The following is a 24,670-nucleotide window of genomic DNA, read 5'->3' on the forward strand; positions in this document are numbered from 1 at the left end:
GAGAAAGTTTCCTGAACTTCAAGATAGACTAGAACCCACAAAAGTGTGAAATAGATTATAGAGAGTAGTGTAGGTTTTTCTCTCACTTGGTGAGAAATTGAGGTTTTGGGATTTTTAGTGTGTTGTGGATGGAAGCAAGATGGAGGGCACAGGGTGTTGTCCTGAGTTTCTCCTTCATGCTTCTTCCTCCTTCATGGGTTTGGGTGGCATTTTGTAATTGGGCAGAAGAGTCTGCACTGGGGGCTCTTTGGGATGAGTTACTGGGTTAAAAGGGAAAATAATCTAGGTGCCAGTTCTTAATTGGACAGTTTAGTCTTAAAAGACCTTGGAACAAGAGACTGTTGGCCATTTTGTGCCTTGCTGCAGAACTCACAGCAGTGAGACTGTTTTACTGATAAGAAATAATAAACACCTGAGTCCCAACATGAATTACAGTCTCAAGTGCCTTCAATCCAGACCCAGAGAAACCAACAACTGGCACCTCCACATCTCTCCTCTGGCCTGCCCGTGCTCAGTGTGCTGACATGAGTGGCTCTGTGCCTGGCATTGAGTTGTTTTGGATCCTCAGTGGTGTAGGACTGTTCTCAGAGGCCACTAAAGCACCGAGGACCCCAATGCCAGGATCCACCCTTGGAGCAGCGCCCTCAAAAGCTGGGTGTTACAGTGTGCGCATCTTCCCTGCCAAGTCTTTTTTGGAGCCTGCTGCAAGTAACTTGTGTAAGACCTCCTACATAATGGCTTTGCAGAGCCAAAGCCCAGCCTGTCCAAGGGACCTCATCCCTCCTGGCTCCTTGGTTCCTCAGTTCACTGAGGCTCACGGGGCTGGAATAGTTTGCTTTTTCTCAAGCTTTTCTTAAAAAAAAAAATCTCAGAGTGTTGCTTCTGTGGAAAAGCACTTCTGTTCGTTGCATGGGGACTCATCTAACCTGGAGTCTGGGATCTGTCCTGTGAGACAGAGAGGAGGCAAGCTGCCCAGCCAAGCCCTGGTTTTGCTGGATCCAGCTGCGGTGGTTTAGGTTTCTGGCTGAGTCCATCTGAAAGCAGCACAGAGCAGAGCACAAAGAGAGGGAGGGTCGTAAGTACCGCCATTCTCTCCTGATAATCCCTTAAAAAATAATTGCAGGCCTAAACCTCTGGCCTCCAGCAAATTTTCCACTCGATTAGAGGCTTTTGTGAAGCCGGGGAAAGGGACACGCAGACTTGCACATTGTGCCGCTGCCCGAAACTTCCAGCTGGGATTTTTTCCATCAAAAGGGGATTTTAGTAAAACCATTATAAGGGGCTTAGTCACAGAAAAGCAGTTGAGCTGAGACAGGGCTAGATTAGCTCTAACATGCTTGTTTTTGGCACTAGGGGCAGGGTGGAAGTTACACCTGGCCGCTCACATGCAGCCTCCCCTGTCGCGCTGACTCCCTGGCAGGTGTGGTGGGAGATGATATTTCCCCATGTTCCCCCTCACGTCCCCGTGGCTCCTGCATTTGAGCCCAGGGGAGGTGAGGGGAAGGCAGTGGGCAGCCCTGGCACCAGCCCTTGTGCCTGTGGTCTGGGTGTGGGGGGCAGAAGTTGCTGTTGCTCAGTCGGCCTTCAGTGTGGTCTGGGCAGGTCTGTGCTAATGGACAGGTGACTCTGGGGAAGGGAGACCATGAGAGGAGACAGCGTTGGCAGCCTTAGGGACCCTGTGGTGCCTTTGATGCACATGGGTGGTCCCTGCTCAGGGACAGTCCTGGTGGAGATGTCCAGGGAGCAGCCGCAGGGCTGCAGGCGGAGCAGTGCCTGTTGTTGTGCTGGGACACATCCCTGCAGGGCTGTCAGATCTGCACTTGGGGGGTCAGACTGGCCATTGCCTGCAGTAAAAGCTGTGATAGCCAAACAGTTTGCACAGAAACAGACAGACAGAGAGATGGCTTCTTGGAGAGGCTCCTGCTGTTGGGAGCTCTTCCGCAGCCCACACTTGTACACCAGCGCTTCCAGGCTGCTCAGCGAAGTCTGGTGTGGAACACGAGGAAGTTGTTCTTTGTCCTGACCCTCCCTCTCCAGGGCTACCTCAGGCTGGAAAACTAATTTCCATTTTTGCTGCTCCAAGTGGCAGAAACCAGCAGGACTGGAGATGGAAGGGGTGGATGCCAGGCACTGTTTGGTGACACATGGATCTGGGGCATCACCTTAGTCAAGTTGCTTCCACCTCTCTTCCCCTATTAGTGCTGATTTTCCCTTTTTGATGTCTGTGTATGTAATGAGTCGGCAGAAGCTAATAATTAAAATTCTGTAAATTATAAGGTGTAGTTGCTTCTGAAAAAGACACCATCACTGTACCTGTAGCAGCAGTGTGAGAGCTGGATAAAAAAGACTTTACAAATTTATGTGCTAAAAAGGACACACACATACAGCTCCAAATAACTTAATCACTACAGAGGTGTCCAGTGGAGTAACTGTGCCAACAACACAGCAAAACCAGAATAAAATAATCTAAGTATTACTTTAATATTGGTCCGGCTCCATTACCACTCTCACATTTGCATGCTTAAAAAAAAATAATTTGTTGTCAAGCTATAGATGTCAAGAGATTGAGTTTTAGGGCAGAAGTGCTAAGTTTAGGATAGACAGTTCCCAGGAGGCAGCTCTTCAGGCTGGGGTGTGAAGCTCTTGCATGATGGGGATCATTGATGCACAGTGCAACATAAGGAGATGAACCTGTTGGAGCGAGTCCAGAGGAGAGCCATGGGAGTGATCAGAGGGCTGGAGCATTTCTGTGAAGACAGCCTGAGAGAGTTGGGGTTTTGTTCAGCCAGGAGAAGGGCAAGTTCTGGGGAGGCCTTGAAGCACTTTCCAGTGCCCAGATGGGCTGCAAGAGGGTTGGAAAGGGAGTTCTGACAGGACATGGAGTGATGGGACAAGGGAGCATGGCTTTTAACTGAAAGAGGTTGGGTTTAGGTTGCTTGCCAGGAAGAAAGTCTTTATTGTGAGGGTGGTGGAATGGGTTACCCGGAGAAGCTAAGCTGTGGATGCTCTGTCCCTGGAAGTGTTCAAGGCCAGGCTGGATTGGGCTTTCAGCAACTGTTTCATGGCAGAAGGTGTTCCAGCCCATGGCAGGGGGATTGGAACTAGATGATTGTTAAGATCCCTTCCAACCCAAACCATTCACTGCTCCTATGCTTGACTCCCAGTTCAGCTATGCCAAGTGTGCCTTTCCAGTTTGGATTATGGTGCAGGACCAAATGCTGATAGTGGTGATGATGACGAGCAGCCTGAAGTTCCCCATCCCTTTGCACCGCCCGCCCCTGCCACGCCGTGCTGCTTCGTGTGCAGGGCTGAGCGGGTGAGCCCTTCAGTCCGTCCGGTTTCTCGCCGCCCCCATTTGGTGCCACGGGTGAGCCGTGCGGGCTCGGTGCGGGCTCGGTGCGGTTCCCGCGGCCGGAGCGGAGCCGCTCGTCGGCGGCACTCGGCGGGCAATGCTGCCGCCTGGGGGATCGGGATGGGAATGGCATCGGCATCGCGATCGGGATGCGCCACCCGGCCCGTGCGACTGCCAGCAGCACCACAGGCAGCAGCGTGGTCTCTCCATCTGTTTTTCTGGTTGTCCTGGGTGTTAGGTAGGCGAGCGACCCGAGGGATCTCGTTATCGCCGTCACCTCGGGTCAATTTGCATAGGGTACCTCGGCCGAGCGGATGGAGATGTGCCAGGGCCAAGTGAGGCACGGCATCCCTGGCAGCTCCAGGAGCCCGGGGGAGCAGAGGGAACCGGCTCACCTGGGGTGTGACTGCCTCGCAAGGCTCCTAGCCAGGAGGGGTGTGGCAGGAGGGGTTTATGGCACTGAACGATGCACCTGGCCCGCGCTGAAGCTGAGGAGCCAGGAGTGCCACTGCAGCTGTCACCAAGGGAGATAATGGCAGGGATTTCTTGGCATTTCAGCTCACTGAACAAGGAGAGAGGCTGCAGAGCTGTGATGCTGTGTGCCCCTGTGATGTTGTGTGCCAGCTACCAAGCCCCTAAAGATATCCAAGGGTTGTAAAGCTGGAATTTTTGTGAGGAGAAAGAGGCAAAGGAGAGGGAAGAACAGGACCAAGCTCAGATAAAATTTGTTAGGGATTTTTTTTTTTCCCCAGAGCTGGGAGGGGAAATTGCTTCATCATGAAATCATTAGACTGTGCCCAGAGAAACAAGACTCAGAGGAAGGAAAATAACTAGGAGGAGGTTCCCATTTCTGGATCTGGGTTGGTTTCTGTAGCAGAATATGAGTTTGGTTTATGTCTCAGTAACCCTCTCATGTGAAAACAGTTGCTCAGGGCATGTGTCCAGTCACTGGTACTAAACTTTTGACACCTTGTCTAAGAAACACCACAGATTTTAGGAAATTTCTTAGGAAAATCCCATTTCCATTCATCTTTCAAGGACAGATCAGATTCGGATCTTTCAAAATCTCCATCATGCGATTTCAGTTTGGGCTGTCATTGAGCTAGTGCATATGGTAAATGTAATTAAGTAAGGGGGAGAAGCACTAGCATCCCTGCCAAATGTGGCTGGAGGCTTAAGTTCTGGCACAGGAGCCTGATGAACCCTCTCCAGCTCTTTCTTTCGTGCAGCTTGGGGCTGGGGAATTGAGCAGGACGGCCTGGCTGGCGGGCCATGGTGGGGAGTGTCAGTGCAGCCCAGCCAGCAGCTCTGGCGCGGGGCCTCGCTGATGTCCTGAGGGGTCCAGCCAGCACCACCCAGTCAAATTTATCCATTTATGTTTTTCCTCCACAGAAGGCACTGTTAAAGAGCTGCTGGCTGAAAGAGTGGCATTTAAGGTAGAGGAGGGAGAGAGAGAACAAAAAAAAAGGGTTCATTTTGCCAGGAGCATCCCACATGCGTACATAGCGAGGCTGCCAGATCCAGGGACATCTCCCCTTGAGCTGTTAATGGTAGCCTGTGCTGACTTCTAGCTTTGGTTCCAAAATCCGTGAGCCTCCTGGCCACCCAGGTCTCATTTTAACCCTTCGCTGACCCCCAAAGGGCAGGTTCAGTGGTGAGCTCTGTGCTGTCTAGCAGGGAGATCACCTCTGGCCATAGCAGAGGCCCCAGGTGGTTTGGCTGACAGCTGCCCCGTGACCCCGTTATTTATTAGCGCCAAACAAAGGCCCCCAGAGCCACCGTGACAAACCGATTCAGCCCAACCCGCAGCGTGCAGGGGAAGGTATAAAATGTGTAAATCTTTCATGCATGGACCTCCCATGTGCTAGTCCAAGGGCAGTAGGACCCAGGTGGAGCCTGCTTTTCCTCCCAGCTCCCAGGGAGCGGAGCCATCCATGGATCTGGCGAGGGGAGCAGCTGCTGGAGCAGACCAGGGACCCCATGCACACGCAGGATTTCACTGCAGCTTGGAGCTGGCGTCCCCAGCTGCTGCCCCTCAGTCCCTGGCTGCCTCTTCTCCTGCTCAGTCACTTCATCCCTCCTCCACATCGTTCCTGCTCTACTTTCTGCCATCACCTCCTTAGCGTGGCCTCTCTGCTCCTCAGAGCTGTCCACAAAGCAGGTCCCTGGCCCACCTTCCTGCCCTGCCTTGTGCAGGTGTAGGCAAAGGGGCCCTGCTGCCCCAGCGCTTCTGCTGGGCACAGCGGTGAAGGCTGGCACCAAAGCCACTGCTGAGGCACTGTGGGCTCACAGACAGGAGACTTCCAGCTCATTTCCAAGTAGTGGAGTGTTTTTTATGGTTTTCTACCCCGGTTTCCAACTGAGTCATGTTCAAAAATTCAAGAGTGGTTGGTTATGCTGAGAAGTTATGTGGTAATTGGTCTATGGTTGTTGGCCTGTGTCTGGGTCCGAGGAGGTGCTGTCACAATGGAGCATGAGAGGGAAGGTATGAGGAGCACTTGCTCCATCTACGGGAACAGCCCAGGGTGTCTAAGAACTGGGGTTCAGGGAGGCTTTGGTTTTGGCAACTTCCTTTGGCTTGTGTTCCTCTTAAAAGGAGATGTTGGGTCATGTGGGCAATGCTTTTGGTTTGGTTTTTTTAAGAGTTGAGAGAAGAAGTTCAGGGGATTTTTTAGAGGAAAAAAAAATCCTGTCCTGGGTCTGATTACGGAGCTTACGAGCACACATATTATGTTGAAACATAGATGTCCCACTGTTATCCATGTGAACATGGGGCTTAATAAGGAGATGCCATTTTCACCCAAACCCAGCAGAAACAAACCTACTTTATGAGAGGTTTATCATTCCCCATCCTTGGCTGGGACTGCTGCTTGACCCCTGGAGCAATTACGTTTTCAGCTGTTCTGGGAATCTGATCTGGGATTCCTGTTGTTTATAATGCTCATACATACATCCTCTTTTTCCATCAAGAAGTTACTGTAAACTCTTTTCTTAATGCAGGAAAGACAGACCCCAACACCTCCCTCCAAGTAGGGGAAGATGGATATAGTGTCAGGCTCAATTAGATCCAATTGTGGTGGCTTTCCCTAAAGCGAACAATGCAGCTTTTGTCAATGGACTCCCAGCAGAAAGCTTGGAAGTCTTGGAAAGGAGGGACTAGAACAACACACACCCCAAAGTCCAGACCCTGAGATAGTCCAGGTCCTTAGGGTGTGGAGGAGATGGTGTTTCTTTTTAAGAGGGCCGGAGTCAGGCACTACTTTCCCCTTTGAAATGCAGCACTGCTTTAAGAGGCGAGACGGGCAGAGCTGGCAACAAGAGTGTGCCCGGTCCAGCCTCAGCCCGAAGAGCTGTGGAGGCAGGGGCTGAGCAGGGCAGGCAGGTGCGGGCGCCGAGGGCACCTCCTCTGGCAGGGCATCCCACCTGGAGCAGCACCCAGCCGCGGCTGCTGGAGCGGGGAACAAAGTGGCCTGCTCAGCGCTGGAAGTGCTTAAAATGCAAATGTACAGGAACTTCAGACCATCCCCCTCCCTCCTCCTCGGCGCGGAGGAAAGCAGCTTAAATACAGCCAGGCCTGGAGAGGAATGTTAAAAAGAGGGGAAGAATCGCCCTCCTCCTTTCCATAGGGACTCGGGCCCGGCCAGATTGAGTATGCATGACTGAGCAAGCGAGCAAGGACAGCTCCTCTTTTAACTTTCCTGAACAATGGCTCTGCCTTCTTCCACCATTTCGCATTCCCCCTCCTTCGAGGCAGGAAGGGGGCAGCGGGCGAGCGAGCCCCGTCGCCGGGCTGGGGGAGACGGACGCGCTTTGTGGCCGCCCTATAAACACCGCTTAAGCTCCATCTCCTGCAACAATAAAACACCCCACGTCGGGGAGGCCAGAGAGGGACCGCATCGGGTTAAAAGTCATAACGCTGAGGAGAAAGATTATGGTAGAGGACAAAGGACACCTTAGATTATTCAAACTTTTTTTTTTTTTTTTTTTTTGAACACGGTTCCAGTTTTTACTTTCTCTTTAATCTTCGGCTTGGTAGTGGAAAATCAACCAAGACGTTTCAGATTTTCCAGGTCTGCAAGGGCGCAGGTTTTTGGTGGTTGTCAGTGCTGGGAAATGTTTTTATTTGATGGGTCTTCCATCCGGGGAGGGCCACGGTTTAAATTACTAAAAAATCCTCCACTAAGCAATTCATCTGCAGCTTAAAAAAATTAAGAAATACGGGCCTTCTTCCCCCTCTCACAAATGCTGTCCTCTATCACACGAAGTAGCCGATTCAGCTGCAAGTTTCAGCACTTTAGGTATGTGTGACCTCAGAAGTCTGAACGGGGTTTGTCCCCAGGGATGCTGCCAGCACCCACGCTGGTCCTGCCAAGCCCCTTCCTCACAAACTCCTCCTGCACAGGAGGAGGCTCCTTGCCTTCCTCAGCAGAGCCAGCCCCAAATCCCACCGTCAGCCACAAGGCTGTTCTTACCGAGCCCGACAGACACACACGTCTTCAATAAGTACAGACAACACAGATACGGCTTTTTTTTTTTTTTTTCAAAAACATACTTCATATTTCCTCTTTTATTATATAAATATGTTTAACCTTTTACTGTAAGAATATAAAATGTTTTAAGAGGATCTTTGTTATTTTTTTATACAAATTCACAAACAGTACAATTAATCCATAGGGGTCTCCGGGTTTGTGTTAACTCCATGGTCTGGCCTGTTACTGTGGAGGATTTGAGATTTTGAACAGATAAGCAAAAAAAAAGCCAAGATATTTAAAAACAAAACAAAAAATCAAAACAAAACAAAACCCAAACTTACTCTTCCTCTTTCAAATAATAATTAAAAAATAATCTAAAGACCCAGCTCCATTTTATTGACAGAACAGAGATAAGACAGATGAATTTCAGTCTCCTCCCCTTCACATGGCAGCCCTGGGGCCTGCAGGCCAGCTCTGCTCCTCTCCACCTACAAACAGGAAGCCGGGCATAGTGACCTTTTGTAGGTGGCTTAGGAGGGGAGGGGAAAGCACTTGCATATATCCATATAGATAATTTTTCTTTTTTTAAACAAACTTGCATTTTACACATTTCTGTTAACAGTAGCCCAATCCTCAGTGTGGATTCTCACGTTACATATTTGTGCTAGAAGAGTAAAAATGCAGAAGCACAGTTTGGGTCCCCAGTTCCCAGTGAAGAGGGAGGGAGAGGCACAACCAGAATGTGGAGGTGGGACACAGTAGGGTAAGCCTAAAAACAAAAATTAAAAATTAAAAAAAAAAAAAAATTAAAAAAAGGGGTGGGGGAAGAGGAGGGGATAAAATAAGAACAAACCCAAGGGGCATTATTCCAGTCTAGGCACAAAAATGTTTCAGTCTCAAAATCTCTTTCCTGTAAGAATTCCAGGGCTTTTGAGGAGGGGAAAAAAAAAAAAGTAACAAATTAAAACGAGGTAGCCAGACATCATATATATATTTATATATATAGAATATATTCAGCAGAAAAAAAAGTACTTAAAAATCCACAAGAACAGCAACTTCATATGTCTTTAAAAATAAAACCATGTAAGAAAATGAATACTGTAAAGGGGAGAATGAGTGAGGAAAACTGGGATCAATTACAGGATGTAAGCAAGGGATAGATGGGAGAGTAAGAGGCTGTTTTTGTAGCAGTAATTTTTTTTATGCATTTCAAAGTAAAAACAGGTCACAGTATCTCAAATGAAGCAGAAATGAAGCTGGAGATTCTTCCTCATGTCCCCCAGGTAGAGAGGAGCAAGAACTCCCTTCTACCTGCTCACCCCCAACCCAGAGAGGAATGGATATGTGGCTGGATATGTCTATCCCTGTTGCCAAGGAGGAGGAGGGGAGAAAAAGAGAGAATGATGAAAGGGAAGACAAGTCTCAGTAACTCTCAGAGTCCCCCAGTGCACGGGAAGGCTTAAGAGAGTGGGGTCTGTGTCCAGTCCCCACAGAGACAGGAGAAGGAGGAAATGGTGTGTTCATCTCTAGTAGAGAGATGGGGAGAGAGAATGGAGTGCCTGGACTTTTCCATTACCCATAGTGCAGGATGACATGGAAACATACTGACAAAAGGGGAGGCTGTAGCTATCGCTAGTCTCAGTGCAGTGGAGAACTGGAATAGTGGGAGGTTGTATCCACCCACAGCAGAGAATAACATGTAACTGGAGACTGAAGAGAGATTTAAAAGGGGAAAAAAAAATCAATGTACCTAGGGAGCAGTATTTCTGTCACAAATGTGTTGACGGGGACGGGCAAGCAGAGAGGTGGAATGGTTGTTTTATCAAAAGCTCTGTCAGTGCCCAGCTCAGGATGACTGCGTGGCTGGGAGCACAAGTGTAGCTAGGAAGCCTTTGCTGCTGTTAACTATTTTTTGTTCCCATCTCCATTTCCACTCTCCTTTATATAAACCAAAAATAATCTATTCTGAATACATGGCAGAACAAGGGTCTGTCTTTATCCATCCTTAGTGCTTGAGGGGATGGAATGTGGGAGTGGGGATAAAGAGGGGTGTCTCTAGCCCCAGTGCATAAGTGTGGGTTTCTACCTCTTCCGCAGGGAAGGATGCTGTGGGAAGGGAGAGGGCTCTGTCTCCCTAGCACGGAGCTTGAGGCATGACCTGGAAAATGGATAGGTGCTTTCTCTCTGTCCTCCTGGTCCCCCTTCCTCCTCCTCCACAGCAAGGATAGGGAGGCAGCACAGAAGGGTCGAGGATATACCCTCTTTCTGTGTTCCTCCCTGCGGTGCCAGAGTGCGTGGGTAGCATGTCTCTGTGCATGCCCCTCTCTCTTTCTCTCCTCCTCTGCACTAGTCAGTCAGTCAGTCAGTGAGTCCCTCCAGAGGAGATGGAGGTCTCGGGGCACCCTCCTCCTCTCACCTGACCTTCTCACTCTCAGTCATTTCCCAAAGTCCCAGGTTGAGCACCTTGAGGCAGGGCAGCTGGGTGATGCGCTCCAGGCCCCGCTTGGTGATGCGGGTGCAGCCGTAGAGGTCGATGCCCGTGAGCTGGCTGAGGTGTTCGGCGATGAGCTCCAGGCCCTTGTCGGTGATGCGGACGCACTGGCCGATGTTGAGGGTGCGCAGCCCGTGCATCTGCCGCACCATGCGGTTGATGCCCTCGTCGCTGATGTGGCAGGAGCAGAGGGACAGCGAGCGCAGCCCGTCGAGGCCCTGTGCGATGTAGGCTAGGCTCTGGTCCCCCACCTTGTCGCAGAAGGAGACGTCGAGGCCGGACAGCCGCAGGCTGCCCATGGCCAGGTGCATGATGCCCGTGTCACTGATGTTGTCGCAGGAGCGCAGGTTGAGGCTCCGCAGGCTGCTCATGTGCGACAGGTGCAGCAGCCCCGCGTCCGAGATGCCCCCGCAGAAGCTGAGGTTGAGCTGGCGGAGGCGGCCCAGCCCGCGGGCCAGGTGCTTGAGCGAGAGGTCGCTGAGCTTCTGGCAGTCCTGCAGCGTGAGCTGCTCCAGGCCCAGGCAGCCCTCGGCCGCGCTGCGGGTCATGCCCGCCAGGTGCCCGATGCCCACGTCGGAGAGGTGCCGGCAGGAGCGCAGGTTGAGGCTCTTGAGGCGCTGCAGGCCCCAGGCGATGAGCAGCAGGCCGGTGTTGGTGATGTTGCTGCAGCCTCCGAGCTCGAGCACCTCCAGGCCCTTGAGGTACTGGGCGATGCGGCCCAGGCTGCTGTCCGTGATCTGCTTGCAGAGGCTCAGGTTGAGCGAGCGCAGGGAGCTGATCTCCGCCACGAAGGCGTGGCTCAGCCCGTTGTCGGTGAGGTTGTAGCAGCCGCTGAGGTTGAGGCTCTCGATGTCCGCCATGCCCTGGACCACGTAGCTCAGGCTGCGCCGCAGCGACAGGATCTGCACCCGCCGGATGCCCCGCGCCGCCAGGCTGGGGAAGAGCGAGGGGTTGGCGCGGCGCAGGTGCAGCTTGGCCTCCACGCCCCGCCACACCGAGCGGTGGTAGGCGGCGTCCCGCCAGGCCGTGCACACCTGCGCCGCGCGGCCCTTGTCGCGCACCTCCAGGTACCCGAAGATCATGGCGAGCAGCTCGGGGAACAGGCACGAGATGTGCGTTTCCATCGCACGCACGCCTGCCCGCGCCCGGCCGCCCCCGCCGGCGCCGCGCTGCTGCCCCTCGCCGCCGGGCCCGGCCCGCTTCCGCCCGGGGCCCGCCCGCCTTCCGCTCCGCGCCGCGCTCCTCCTGCCGCCGCCGCCGCCCTCACATCGCCGGCGCGGGCGGCGCGGGAGAGACGCTACTGCGCGACCGCCGGCCCGGCCCGGCCCCGCCGCCTCTACCGCCGCGCCGGGCGGGCCGCGCCGCTGCCGCCGCCGCGCTGCGGCCGCGCCGCCCCGCGCCGCATCCCGGCGGGCGCGCCCCGGCGGCGGCCCCCGCGCCCCGTGCCCAGCGCCGGCCGCCGAGCCCCGCCGCCGCCGCCTCCCTTTGTCTCCGCGCTGCCGCCGCTCACAGCCCGCGGCCCCGCGCCGCCCGCATCCCGCGCCGGCGGTGAGGCAGCGAGGGCAGGGAGTGGCGCGGCCCGGCCCGGCCCGGCCCGCCCGCCGCCGGTACCGACTCCGCCGCTCCGGGCCCGCCCGCTCCGCTCCGCGCCGCGCGCTGCTGGGCCCGGCGCCGCTCCGGCCCGCGGGAGGGGGGGAGGCGCGGCCAGGCGCGGGGGGAGGAGGCAGCCGGGGAGGAGGCGGCGCCGGGCCGGGCCTGTTTCCCCTCCCGCCCCCACCCGCGCCGCTTGCGCAATGGTACGGTCCGGAACACGGCGAGCCGTCGCCCTGGAAACAGCGCGGGCCGTGAGGCGCCCCCGCCGCTCCCGCCGTGCTGCGCTGCTCCGCGCCGCCGCCGGGGGCGCCACCGCGGCTCCGGGCCCGGCCCCAGGGGCCTCGGCGGTCACCGGGACCCGGCCCGGCCTGAGCGGCCTCGGCGGTCACCGGGGCCACCCCCGGCTCCAGCATATGGCACACGGTGGCATCCAAACGGCTCTTGAGTGTACAGAGAGGGAGACGCCACAACCTCTGAGGGCAGTCTGGTGCAGTGCGTGGGCACCCACAGAGGAAAGAAGTTGTTCCTTGTGTTCAGGAGGAACTTCTGTGCCTCAGTTTGTACCGGTCGACTCTTGTCCTATTGCTGGTGTCACCGAGAAGAGCCTGGCTCCATCCTCTTGACTCATCCTTAAGATACTTATATTGATGAGGTCGTTTCTCAGTCATCTCTTCTTGAGGCTGAACAGGCCCAATTTTTTCAGCCTTTTCTCATAACAGCAATGCTCCAGTCCCCTCATCCTCTGTGTCACTCTTCACTGAACCCTCTCCAGGACTCTCTAGTACTGGGGAGCCCAGAACTGGATGCAGTGCACCAGGGCTGAGTAAAGGGGCAGGATCACTCCCTTGGCCTGCTGGCAGTGCTTTCCCTGATGCATTACTAATCCTAATTCTTGCCCTGTCGGTGCAGAGAAGCCATGGTGGGTGCTGTGCTGTCACCCATGGATGACAGAGGTGTCAGGGCTGCAGAGAGCAGCACTGCTTCAGAGAATCACAGACTCATTTAGATGGGAAAAGACCTCTGAGATCATTGAGTCCAGCCTATGACCAGACACCAGCTTGCCAACCAGACGGAGTGCCACATCCAGTCTTTCTTTAAACACCTTCAGGGACAGTGACTCCACCACCTCCCTGAGCAGTCCATTCCAATGTCTAATCACCTTTCTGTGAAGTAATTCCTCCTAATGTCCAACCTAAATCTGCCCTGGCACAGCTGGAGACTCCAGCTCGGTACTGAAGCCAGCCCCTTGCTTCACCCCATATCTGCCACTGGGCCACCTCTGCATTGAGGTTTGCCAAGTCCGTGCTGGGCTGGCTGGTAACTCCTCGAGCTCTCTGGGAGCCCTGGGCCCCATGAGGAGGGACAGGGGTTTGCGCAGCTGGGGAAGGTAGCAAAGAGAAGGTGGATGGTGCCTCACCCTTGCCTGCTGGAGTGCTGGCTGCTGTGGTCTGTGGCATGGCTGTGAGGCGGTGTGACAGCCTTGAGGAGCAAAGTTTGGGAACCCTCTGTCCAGGCATGCCTGCAGGAGTGATAGGACAGGGCTGTAATCAGCTCAGAGGTCTGGATAGCTGTCAAGGTTGCTGTACATCTCTGCATGGATTGTTTTAGGGCATCTGTAATGGGAAATAGAGAATCTTCTGAAAATGGCTTTCAGCTAATGGCCTCCTTGAACTAGCTCTGAAAATTGTTGAGATACTCACATAAACCAAGCAATTTCTAGTGACTTCCAGCAATTTCAAGAAAGAGTGTTTGAAAACCACGTTTCCTGTGTGTCTATAGCCTCGTGTATGGTACCCGTGTACATCTCAACACTGGGCAGTATTGCAGCAATGTTAAAAATGGCTTAAGTTCTACCAGAGATCAGGTTAGGCTTTTCAAAACAGTTTCAGAAGAGCAGGACTACCCTTTCTTTGTAAAGAAAAAGTTTGCATTTGTTCAACATGACAGGGTGTCTTTTTAATACTGTCTGGATTGCTAAAATACTGCACAAGTCAGCCTAGTTACTGATGTGTTTGCTGTACTGATGCCTTCACTAACCTGAAGGAATAGGCTCTATTTTAATAATCACTTCAATTTATGTGCTACAGAAGCAGTCATTGCTCTGCCTTCACATACAGATTCCATATTAGTAGATTCTGTTGACTACTTAGAGGTTAAACGTTTAGGTTTCACTCTGCTTTTTACCTTCCTTTTTGCTTTAAGTTGGAGGCAAGGCGAGTTGAAGGACTCTGAGGCCCTGATCCTGCACTGAGTTCCCCATGCATATAAACATCACTATCAACATTTGGCTGTGGTTTGGCAGAGCAACAAAAGCCAGCAGTGCAGCTCCTATTATTGGCTCCAAAATGGGGTGGCCACATGATGTGAAGCGCTGACCTGGTATTCATTCACCCTGCCTGCTCGAGTTAATTCAAGAAGTTTTTGACAGGTTAACTTTTTACTAGCAGACTTTATGCCGGCTCAGGTGTCAGTGTGCTCAGCTCCAGCCAGATCAGGTATCGTCTGCACCCCTGTGCCTGGCACGTGGCCAGAGCAGGATTGGTGTTGGCCCTGCATCCTGAGCTCTGGCTCATTCAGCAGCAGCCTGATCACATGCCTTGGCCTGATCCCGATGAAATTTCTACTCCTGGGGGATCCAGCAATGCACAGACCTGGTTTTAGTGATTGTGGAGCTGCAGTCACACACAGGAGCTGTACTGGGGTGTTGCCCAGTAGGAATTACTTTGTAGTATTATTTTTGCAGTTTGTGCTCTTGGGACGTTGGTTAGCCATCGCGTTAATAAGCAAAAGATTGGGGGCAGTAGATTTTTTTCTCTGCAGATGGGCTGTGTTCAGATCAGCTGTAGAGCATCACAACAGACATGGAGAATTTCCCTGGAGCGAGGAGAAAGGTGTGGCATCTCACAGGCCTGTTGTGGCAGGGATTCCCTGTCTGGAGGCAGTGGGATCCCTCACAAGAAGGCTGAGTCCAGTAGACATCAGGCAATGTGTGAAGGAAATGTGGCACAGAAGTGTCTCAGGGATTGTTGCATTACTCATAACTGGCAAAGCTACAAGCAAGTTCTACAAGTCATTCTCAAAGAGTGCTAATGAAGGCTTTCACCGTATTATCCCAAACTCAGCTGCGGAATCTTACCGTGGAAATAATGTGGAATTTCCTCTCCCTAAGCTTTTCAAACCACATTTGAAGGGGAGCAGGAAAAGGTGTGTTCTTCAAGGCAGAAAAGCTTACCTGAAATACTTTTGAAATACTTTTTTCTTTGTATCTTGGCACATTTTGTCTGTAATGCCTCTTGTGTGTAGCCAGCTGAAGTTAGAAATAGATGAAGCATTTCCTGGATACTCTGAAGTTCTCTTTCTTACCTCTTATATACTTAGACCATCTGTCCTTCCTTGTGAACAGTTAAGGTTTACATGGTGAGTGGAACAGCCTGGAATTTGGATTTGTAATCCTAATCTACTGTAGTGTTGATCTGGGGGAGAGGAAGGCACAGAAGTTACTATTCTAGCAGTTTTTTATTTGCCAGTCTAAGTGACAGATGTTTGGAAATAGAGGTTTAGAAAGACAAAGTACAAAGTGCATGAAAAGGGCCAATTTATCTCATGGTTGTTGGGTTGACTTTGTGTTTCCAGGAGTAAAGGAATATGTGCCATGTTTTTCATGATCTCATGTGGTATAAATAGGAGGTGGTAATCACCGTGTGATAAACTGCATTTTATTAAAAATCCCTGCCTGTCTCTTAGGCACTCTGATGGCTGCTCCATCCCCCTGGAACCATCTCTAGCATTCCAGCTCCTCGAGCAGCCTCCTGACAGCCATGCTCTCTTTTAGAAAGCACTTGCCAGATAAATGCTTCATTTTTTTCCTGCAGTTACACCACTATTCAGTGGAGGCTGTACAGTTTTGCTTGGCAGGGGTTCAGGAGGATTCACATAACTCACTCGTGGCTTCTATGATTGGAAGCAGCTCGTGCTGATAAAGCTGCACTGTTGTCCATCCTGCATGGTTGGGTATAACATCCACCAGGTCTCTCTCTAGCTCCCATCTCAGCCTGGCCTTGTTTGTTGCTTTTGCCTGTCACTTTGCAGGGTAAATTTTGGCTCAAATTAGTCATTTAAGAGATAACAGAGTCCTTCCTTATCCTTACTTTTCTTCTGCCACCCTACTCCATGTGCTTTCTGCATTTTCACAGCTTCAGCTGTGGAATGAAAAACTTGAGAATTTACCCACAGGAATCTTTTTAGCCTTTGGCTTTTTTTTGCCTCTGGGCAGTGGCCATTGGGACTGCAGGACAGAAGTGATGCAAAAACACTTGGACAATAAAGCCCATGCCCAGCTAACACTTCTCTCTCTTTTGATCCATCTAAACTTAGATGCAGCCACACTCCATGGGGCTACAGTTGTCCTTCACAAGCTGGCTTCCAGAACTTCTTAATCAGATTGAAGCAAGACCACAAAAATCAACTAAGTTCGATACAACCCATGGTCTTAAACTGGGTTTAAAGTTGGTTTAGTGGAGTTTCTTCAAATTCAGTTTGGGGAATGTTTTTTTGTGTATGAACGAAACCAAAAGGGAGCTTTTGGGACTGTTGCAATAGGACAGTAGTTTATGGTTTTAAACTAAACAAAGTTAATTTAGACTGGATACAAGTTTTCTACTGAGGGTGGTAAAACACTGACACGGGGCGCCCAGAGAGGTGATGGCTGCTGCATTCCTGGAAATGTTAAAGGTCAGGTTGGACAGGACTCTGAGCAACCTGGTCCAGTTGAAAATGTCCCTGGTCATTGCAGGGGGTTGGACTAGGTGGCCTTTCAAGGTCCCTTCCAAACCAAACTTTTCAATGATTCTGTGATTCTGTGTTGCCCGTGTGCATATCTGTGTGCATGCACACACACATATATAAACAGCATAGGGTGTTCAGTGAGTGGATTCCCTTTGGAATTCATGCTAGTTTTTAATTTTCATTATCTTTCACTTTTTTGATGAGAGAATATAAAGAAAATATAACTGATAAGAGGGTTTTTTGGAAATTGTAATACTGGGATCCTTTTGCCTATTGAACTTTGTTGTGAAGACTAGGTCACTATGAAGCTTTCCTTAAAAAACAAGCTGGGTTTTTGTACTTTGCAGGCTTCATGTCTCTAACAGGTGCTACATGAGGATGTATTTTAGGATTACATGGTTTGGTTTGTCCTGCACAAAGTAATTCTCATGTGCCATGTATTTCCTGCAATCAGGTGGTTTATTCAAAATACAATGTAGTGTGGATATGTAGTTAGATGCTGGGGCAAAATTCAGAGCTAATGTCTCAGTGCAGACTCCAGCTATAGATTGAAGCCTTTTGGATTTGGGTATTTTCTTCAGGTCTTGTTTTTACTTCAGTCAGTAGCTGACAAGAGCACAACTCTGCTGATATGAGGGGGAATGGGCAGAGGGTGTGAAGTGTGGGAGGACAGGATTATATTCCCAGTTTTGCTGTTAAATTGGCCAGCGACTGTTGCTGCTGTAACAGATTGAACCAAGCGTAAATGAAAGGATTGCTTGAAGAATCAAAACAATTTGTGACTGCCCAGACAACTCCCTCGAATGCCATGTGCCTTTCATGTCTGTCTGTCTGTCTGCTTCTGTGGGACAGGACTGTCTGGTGCTTGCAGCAGGTGACCTGGGCCCTTGCCTGCGGGCGATTCCCTGGTTTGGCCATGCATGTCCCACCCTTCAGGGCTTATGTGGAGCTTGGTACTCAATGGTTAAAATCACCAAAGGGAAAGTGCTTTGGGAGGGCAGGATGTAAAACCTCAAACCTGAAGTGTTTGCAGTTCATTGTATTGGGTGCTATTTTAAGTCTTGGGTGCTGTTTTAAGTGTTGGGCTTTGCCATTTCTTCGTTAGCAGTACCAAAGAAGATTGAGATGGCAGAAAATATCTGATGCAATCATTATTATTAAAAGCAGTGGCACAAAAACAAAGAGACCTTTCAGGTGGTAACTGCTTTCATAAGCCATTCCTGGGGATTGAACTCTGAGACCTCTACAACTTGATCTAATAGGGACAGCCTCTGCAGTCACAGCAGAAACATGTGTGTCTGACATGCTGTGTGGTACCTGTTACAGCAGCAGGCCTGTGAAATCTTCCTTTGTAACAGCTGTTTAGTCCAAAACCCAGCAGAGGTGGATGAATGCTCTGTGTGTGTAGCTCCACTGACAGCCAGCACGTTCACCCTAGGACGGGGAGATGCTCTGGGCAGAGCATCTCTCCCTGCAGTCAGGGCAGATGTAGCATTACTGGCCTGTGAGTAAGGGGAATTTGGCTGTCAGGGAAGCTGCTCCCTGTGCTCTCTGTCAGAAGCTGCAAGGAAGAAAAGACATCAGTCTCTGGGCTTTCCAGTCAAGCCTTGCACGGGCCCCCCAGACTGAGGTCCAGGGACAAGTAATTCATATATTCTTGCCACGGTGAGAGTGAAAGGTAACCTCACAAGAGGGTGAGCTCAGCTTGGGGAGGGTACTGATGTAGCTGTGTGGCTCTTAAAACACAAGATTTTTGTACCCATGGATTACTGCAGCATTACTTTTGACTCTTCCCTCTCTGGACTGTGGCCACCAGCACATTTTCAGGTAGTAAATGGCATTCTAAAATTGGCAATTCACTTGAATTGGACCAAGTTATGTCACCTGCCTTATGAGCACCGGCTCTGAAGTAAGTTCTTGGAGGAAAACTGAAAAATAGGGCAATACTGTTTTGGAAACATGCTGTGAAAATGAGATTCACAGTTAGAGCTTGGCACAAAGGTGAGAGTTAGAAAATACACTTTTATAAGGAAGGCAGGCTAAAGACACTAAATAGAATGTTATACTTAATAGAAGATTTGGATTGCAGTGGCCAAAGGAAGGTTACTGTAACATTTTAATCCTGGAAGTACCAGTGCAGATTGTTTGTGCTAAATTCCCCTGATTTTCTGAAAGTTATCTGGTGCAACTATAATGGGTACATGAAAATATGGTTGCAAGGGGATGTCCCTTTCAGAAACTTCTTTTGTTCTTGCTTCTGTTCTTGGGTTCATGTGGAAACTCTAAAACCCCATTAAGGCAAGTAAATTCACCAGCATGTGTTATCTCTCTGTGCATGACAAAAATCTTGGAAATCCTCTCTGGAAATGTTGGGGCAAAATTAAGGGCAGGCAGAAACAGGGCAGGAAGAAAGTATAGAGTTCACCATGCTGGAGGTGGAAATATAAATGGGTAGAGCAAGATCTGTGTTTTACACTTGTTCTTTCAACTTGTGTCTACACTTTTCATTTTAAAAAATCCATTATAAACCTTTGCCTACAGTATAATGTAAATTAATGTGTGACCAGACCCCCCTTATGTACAATGAGAATTCAACTTTCTCCAGTTCTGAGGGTTCCAATTTTTTTTAAAATGTGTGCATACAGAAAAGTATAAGCTAGAAATATGGATTTTACTTCTGTTTTTTTTTCCCCAGCATACATGCTGACTAAATTATGTGGAAAAGCCTCTTTCTTTCCACTGTTTCACCCTTGAGATCTAGTATTTTCCTAGTCTTGTCAGTGTTGTTGTTCCACGCTTTTTGCCAGCAATCCTGATCTGTATTCTTTAGGTGTCTTTTGGAACAGTGAATCCTTTTGTGAGGCGATTATTCCTTGGTGCCCTGAAGCAGGAAACATAAACAAAAGTCTTCAGGTGTATTGAAATCTGTGAAAATACTTATAGAATGGCAATAATTGCCACAGGGTGTGGGAAGCAACAGGTAACACAGTAATAGTTCTTTGCATATCCATGTGGCAAAAGGTGTCTAATCATGTAATACCTACCTGGAGCTTTGTAGCATTTCAGGTTCCTTTGCAGTTTTTAGTCCTGCTTCATCCCTGATGAAACTAAACCCAAAACTGCGTGTTCTTCCTGGATGGGAAGTGAGTACCTGCAGCTTGCCCTTGTTTGAAGTCTGGGGTGTTTGGGCTCTTGCTGTCTCACTCTAGGTGCCCAGAAGTGCAGGCATGAAATCAGGTTTTGGAAACTGAGAGCTGAATGACTTCCCAGCGTCACATGCTGGGCTTGTTGCAGGGCCAGGAATCCAGCCCAAATCTCCTGGCTCCCTACCCACTCCCTGAGCAGCAGAGCCAGTCCTCAGCTCTGTTTCAAGGGATCCTAGAGAGCACTGGCATTTTAGCAAGTCAGCTGGCAACTCCACTCTGTTTTGTTTAGAATGGTTCACATTCTTCCATCTAATTCCCACACTGAAAATTTCCAGCTTCCTATTTTTCCCAAGCTGTCCCAGCAAGACATATTGAATATGTAGATATGGTGGCACACACGTGCTTTTCCTGAAGCAAGCCCTCAAAGTTTCTTCTGGATGTTTGTTTTACTCCAGTTCCTGTAATCCCCAAAGTGACATTAAACAGATTTTTTTGTTTAACCTTTGTATGAAACTCTCTCTTTCTCTGTCCCTTTATTTGTAAGGATATGTGGTTTTAGTTGCATTTTGCTACATTCCCTTGTGTGTGGAGGAGACGCTGTGTAAATGAAAACACATTATAATTATTACACACCACGCACAAATGTCTCCTCAGACATCTCCCATGCATGCCTTCTCTAGAGCATATTTTTCAATGTGCACATCACTGTGTTTTCAAGTCTTGGAAGTGCATCTCAGAGGCAAATGAAATTGTGCCTGAGAGCAGGAGCCTTGCTAGCCCATTTCCTGATGCTGAATCTCTCTGTACAAAGCTGGCACTGGGCTTGACTGAAGAACTGCATGCTGTCAGCACGAGCAAAGTCAAGACAGTGAAAAAGCTGGCTTCTGCTTCAAGTGAGGAAGTTATTTTGCTGGAACAGCATAAATCCTTAATAGGATTTCTTGCTTCCCCTGCAGTGTAGAGACTCAGGCAATTCCCTCTTTCATCCTACACCTTGCCTGCTGCAAGGATGGTGCACATATCCTCAGACAGCAGCTTTCTGAGGTCCACACCTGCAAGCAAACCTCTAACCCCCATATGCAATGCAGCCTGCTTCCCTCTCCTGTAAGATGAGCAATTCCTATCTTCTCTGTGGATACACTGGGGTGGGGGTTTTTTTGGTTCTTTTTTTCAGGACAAACATATTTTTCTTTGCAAGAACTTTGTAGTTGTCCAATAAAGCAGAGGTTGCATTCCAGATGTTCAGCTGTTCCACCTACAGAAATTCCCTATCCCTGTCTAGTCCACTTACTCAATAGCATATTGCCAGAGAGAATAAATATGTTCAAGAGGTTGGGGAAAGAATTTCCAGGACTGTAAATATTCTTTTGGATTGTAGTGTAAAATAGATAATTGTAATTTTCTCTATTTGAGTGGCAGTTGGAAGAACTTAACCTGCTGGATTTCTCCCACTGAATGTGTGTTTCCCTTTAGTTTCAAGGGGAAAATAAACACATTTTTTTTCTTTTAGAAAAAGCCGTGTCCTGTAGACTGTTTGGTTGTGTGTGGTAAGCTCTGCACAAGGTTTAGTGTGAACATGAACTGAGTAATAACAATATTTACATGTTTTCACTGTAGGATATTTATGGACATGGTCTATGGCCAGAGAGTGCCATTAGCATAAAGGTGTGATGGTGCCTGGGGAGGGGAAGCAGCTCTGTCCCTGCAGGGCACCTGATGCCCCACCCTGTGCCCAGGGTACAGTTTGGCCACAGGAGAGGCCAAAGGCTCAGGCTTCCAAGCTGGTTGCTTCTGAGGAAAGCGCCCTTCCCTCTGAATTGTCACCAGGAATGAGCATCACTCAGTACCTGCTCATTTCCTTCTTCAGGTGTGATCCTGAGACCTGGTGACAGTGTCACACCATATGACACTGGAGGTGTATGATCTTTCAGAGGTGACATCAGCCCACACTGTGGCAAAAGAAGCAGTCCTGCCCTCCCTCAGCTCTCCATAGCAAACTGGATTGGAAACTGGTTGGCACTAGAAGTCAAAATAACCAAATACCTTTCTGAAGTTTGCAGGATCGTAGTGATCTGAACTGGGCAGGCTTATCCAGCTCAGCTGCACCTGCTGTGGGAACAGTGACTTTTAAATCCATATTTGAAGGGCTGCAAAATGTGGGTGTCACAATCTGGACTCTCAGAACAACTCAGGGCCAAATTCTCTGGTGCCAGTCATTCATGGGCTTGTACTCTGCTTTCTGAGTAGATGAGGTGTTAGATAAGTGCCTACTTTTTCCAGATAATTTAACCCCTTGGAGTTAAGTTTCTGGTGGCTACAACATTTTTCATGTCCAAAGCAGGAAAGGAAAAACACATTTTTTCACAGGCACCTCTGAAATCTGATTCCTTGTTTTGAAGCCTAGGTGTGGGCTGAGCTATTTGGAGGATGAAATTGCCACTGGTGGAGTGCAGGATGTGCTCAGAAAGCCTCACCATGGGTGGAAAGTCAGTCTGGTGACAACTTGCACTGGCTGTGTTGATGCAAAGCAAGTTTTGATTTTGGTTAGCCCTGCTGGGCAGGCAGAGCTGTGGGAGGAGGAGATGGATGCTATTCTAGTGTCTCTACCAAAATGTCACATTAGAGTTCGTGTTGGCGAGAGAAGCAGGAAAAAAGCACAGCTTTTTTTGGAAAGCTTTTGGATAGCTTTGGCAGTTAAAATATCTATATAATATGCTTTGAAACTGAGGCAAAGTCAATGAAAATGAACAAATTTGAATAAAGTGCACTAGCAGCTTCAGTTACTTTTCCAGTTGTTCTTTTTTTCCTTTTTGGGAAGGATTTACAAAGCAGCAAATGCTAGCACAAATACTGGAAACTTCATCTCTTACAAATCAGGTAATTTTACACAGAGCCATCTTTCAAGCTAATGCTTTGTTATCAGTTTTTTTAACACACTGATTTTTTTTTTCCTTTTTTTGCTATCGTGTTCTTGCACTTCAAGGCCTTGACCTGATAACACAAGGGCTTTGGCAGCATCTTAGCTTTGTGAAGTTCCTGTCCAGGAGGTTGATGTTCATTCTCTGTGCAGTTGTGCCCTGGGCCTGTGGCAGTGAGCTTAAGATCTGTAACAGGATACCTTTATGTTCTGCAGTTCAAATCGCACGTAAATGATTGGTGCACGAAGCTGAGATATAAAATTATCTCCTTTTGGATACAAATGTGTATGCAGTCTATTCCCCAAACAGTTTGAATAGGTTTAGCTTAAATCTCTTGCACCCAGAATTAACAGGAAATTCCTTCATTGAAGTGTGACAGTGTAGAAGATAAGTTCTGAAATTGGTTAAATTGGTGTCATCTCCTGATATAGACAGGGCTTTATTTATGGTGCTTCAACCTTTACTAAGTTTATTTTTAATATAAAACACAGTAAGCATGCTTGGAAAAAAAAAAAAGCTTTTTTCTCTTTGGTTTGGAAACTGTTTGTGAAAACTATGAAGATGATGCAATTATACACTTGGGCATTATTCCCAAACGTTCTGTATTTGAATCCACTGTATTTGAGCAGGAGCAACATTTAATTGACAGCAGAAGTATTTGATGGTTGAAAGAATTGAAAAAGCAAGCAGATTTTAATTTTGATCCCAATTCAGCAAAAATGAGCAAGGATATACTTACTTTCAGGCACCTGGTTTAATGCTTTAATGAATGGAGTAAAGCTGCACCATGGTTTTACTGTTTTCAACCTGTGACTCAGCCCTTCCTGCACCTCTCTTTCTCTTTCTGTAAGGAAAAATAGTGGCTGTCGGGGTTGTGGGGTTTAAGGCATGGGTGTATGTGCTTGCTTTGCCAGTCTAGAGTGGAGGAAAAGCTGACCATTATTATTTTTATTAGACTAGACTTTTTAAGAACCTCTTTGAAGAGTCTGTGAGGAAGGATAAAAATTATAATGAATTTGGATTTATTCCAATGGTTTACTGTTTCCTTTGGAAAGGTACATGTCAAGCTTTGCTGGCAGTGATTTAGCTGACAGGAGGGTCTTGATCTGACCCAGTCTGAGGCTGGTCCCTGTCACCTTCACTGAGGTGCGGAATGTGCAAGACACAGCAGTAATCAGTGCATCTCCATTTCCTCCAGTCGTTCACTCCTGGAGAATTAAGAACCACTGCAGCAACAGCTCAACTGTACTTTGAATATTTGGTTTCCTTTGGCAGTTGATGTAATGATTACAGAGCATGGAACAAGCTAAAAGGAATCTATAACCAGAGCAAAAATAAGGTCCAGGCCTTTGAGATGTGGAGACATAAATCTTGGTTTGGGATGGCTCCACTGGGATGGGAGTAGCTGGACAGCCCTTTAGGGAGGATGAAGGTGCTCCATGCTTTCCAAGATGAGAGTGAGGAAGAGAACACTTAAAGTCATCCAACTGTTTCCATCCCCTGGCCTGTCCTAAAATCTCTGCAGAGAAGTTGCTTTGATGACTTGGATTGCCTTGCTCTGCCTCCTTGCTCATGTTGTCAGAGAACTTTGTGTTCCTACGCTTCCTGACCTCCAAGGAGGGCTGATGGCTGTGCTCATAACCACCATAATCTGAGCCTAGAGTCTCATACAAATCCTGCAGGCAGCATCAGCTCCACAGCAAGACCGGGGCTGCCCTCCCGTCACTGCTTGAGGGTCTGTGCTTGGTCAGATACAGCAGGTAGCAAACCAGCTCCCAGGGTTGGCCTCTGGAAAACAAAGGAGGGATGCATGTTCTTCTTTTCACTTTTCTCATGTCTCACTCCCCTCTAGGGTTAATCCTTTGTGTAAATTTAACATTTGGGAAAGCTAGATGTTAGCTAGATGCCTTAAG

The 24,670-nt window shown here is 49.2% G+C and overlaps 2 protein-coding genes across 2 annotated transcripts in view; one reads left to right on the forward strand and one right to left on the reverse strand.

Moving 5' to 3' along the window:
• Positions 1–8,796: 8,796 nt before the first annotated feature.
• FBXL14 (F-box and leucine rich repeat protein 14) lies at positions 8,797–11,629 on the reverse strand. The gene has a single exon (XM_036400554.2). It carries the CDS (start codon positions 11,437–11,439, stop codon positions 10,237–10,239), a length of 1,203 nt encoding a protein of 400 aa, XP_036256447.1. The 5' UTR covers positions 11,440–11,629; the 3' UTR covers positions 8,797–10,236.
• WNT5B (Wnt family member 5B) overlaps positions 11,276–24,670 on the forward strand; it is a 34,485-nt gene continuing 21,090 nt past the window's right edge. Inside the window, exon 1 of the mRNA XM_036400556.2 lies at positions 11,276–11,382. The gene's annotated coding sequence lies outside the window, so the exon portion shown is untranslated. The remainder of the gene's footprint in view (positions 11,383–24,670) is intronic.

The sequence above is a fragment of the Molothrus ater genome, chromosome 5 (assembly GCF_012460135.2).
Source record: "Molothrus ater isolate BHLD 08-10-18 breed brown headed cowbird chromosome 5, BPBGC_Mater_1.1, whole genome shotgun sequence".
Classification (NCBI taxonomy): domain Eukaryota; kingdom Metazoa; phylum Chordata; class Aves; order Passeriformes; family Icteridae; genus Molothrus; species Molothrus ater.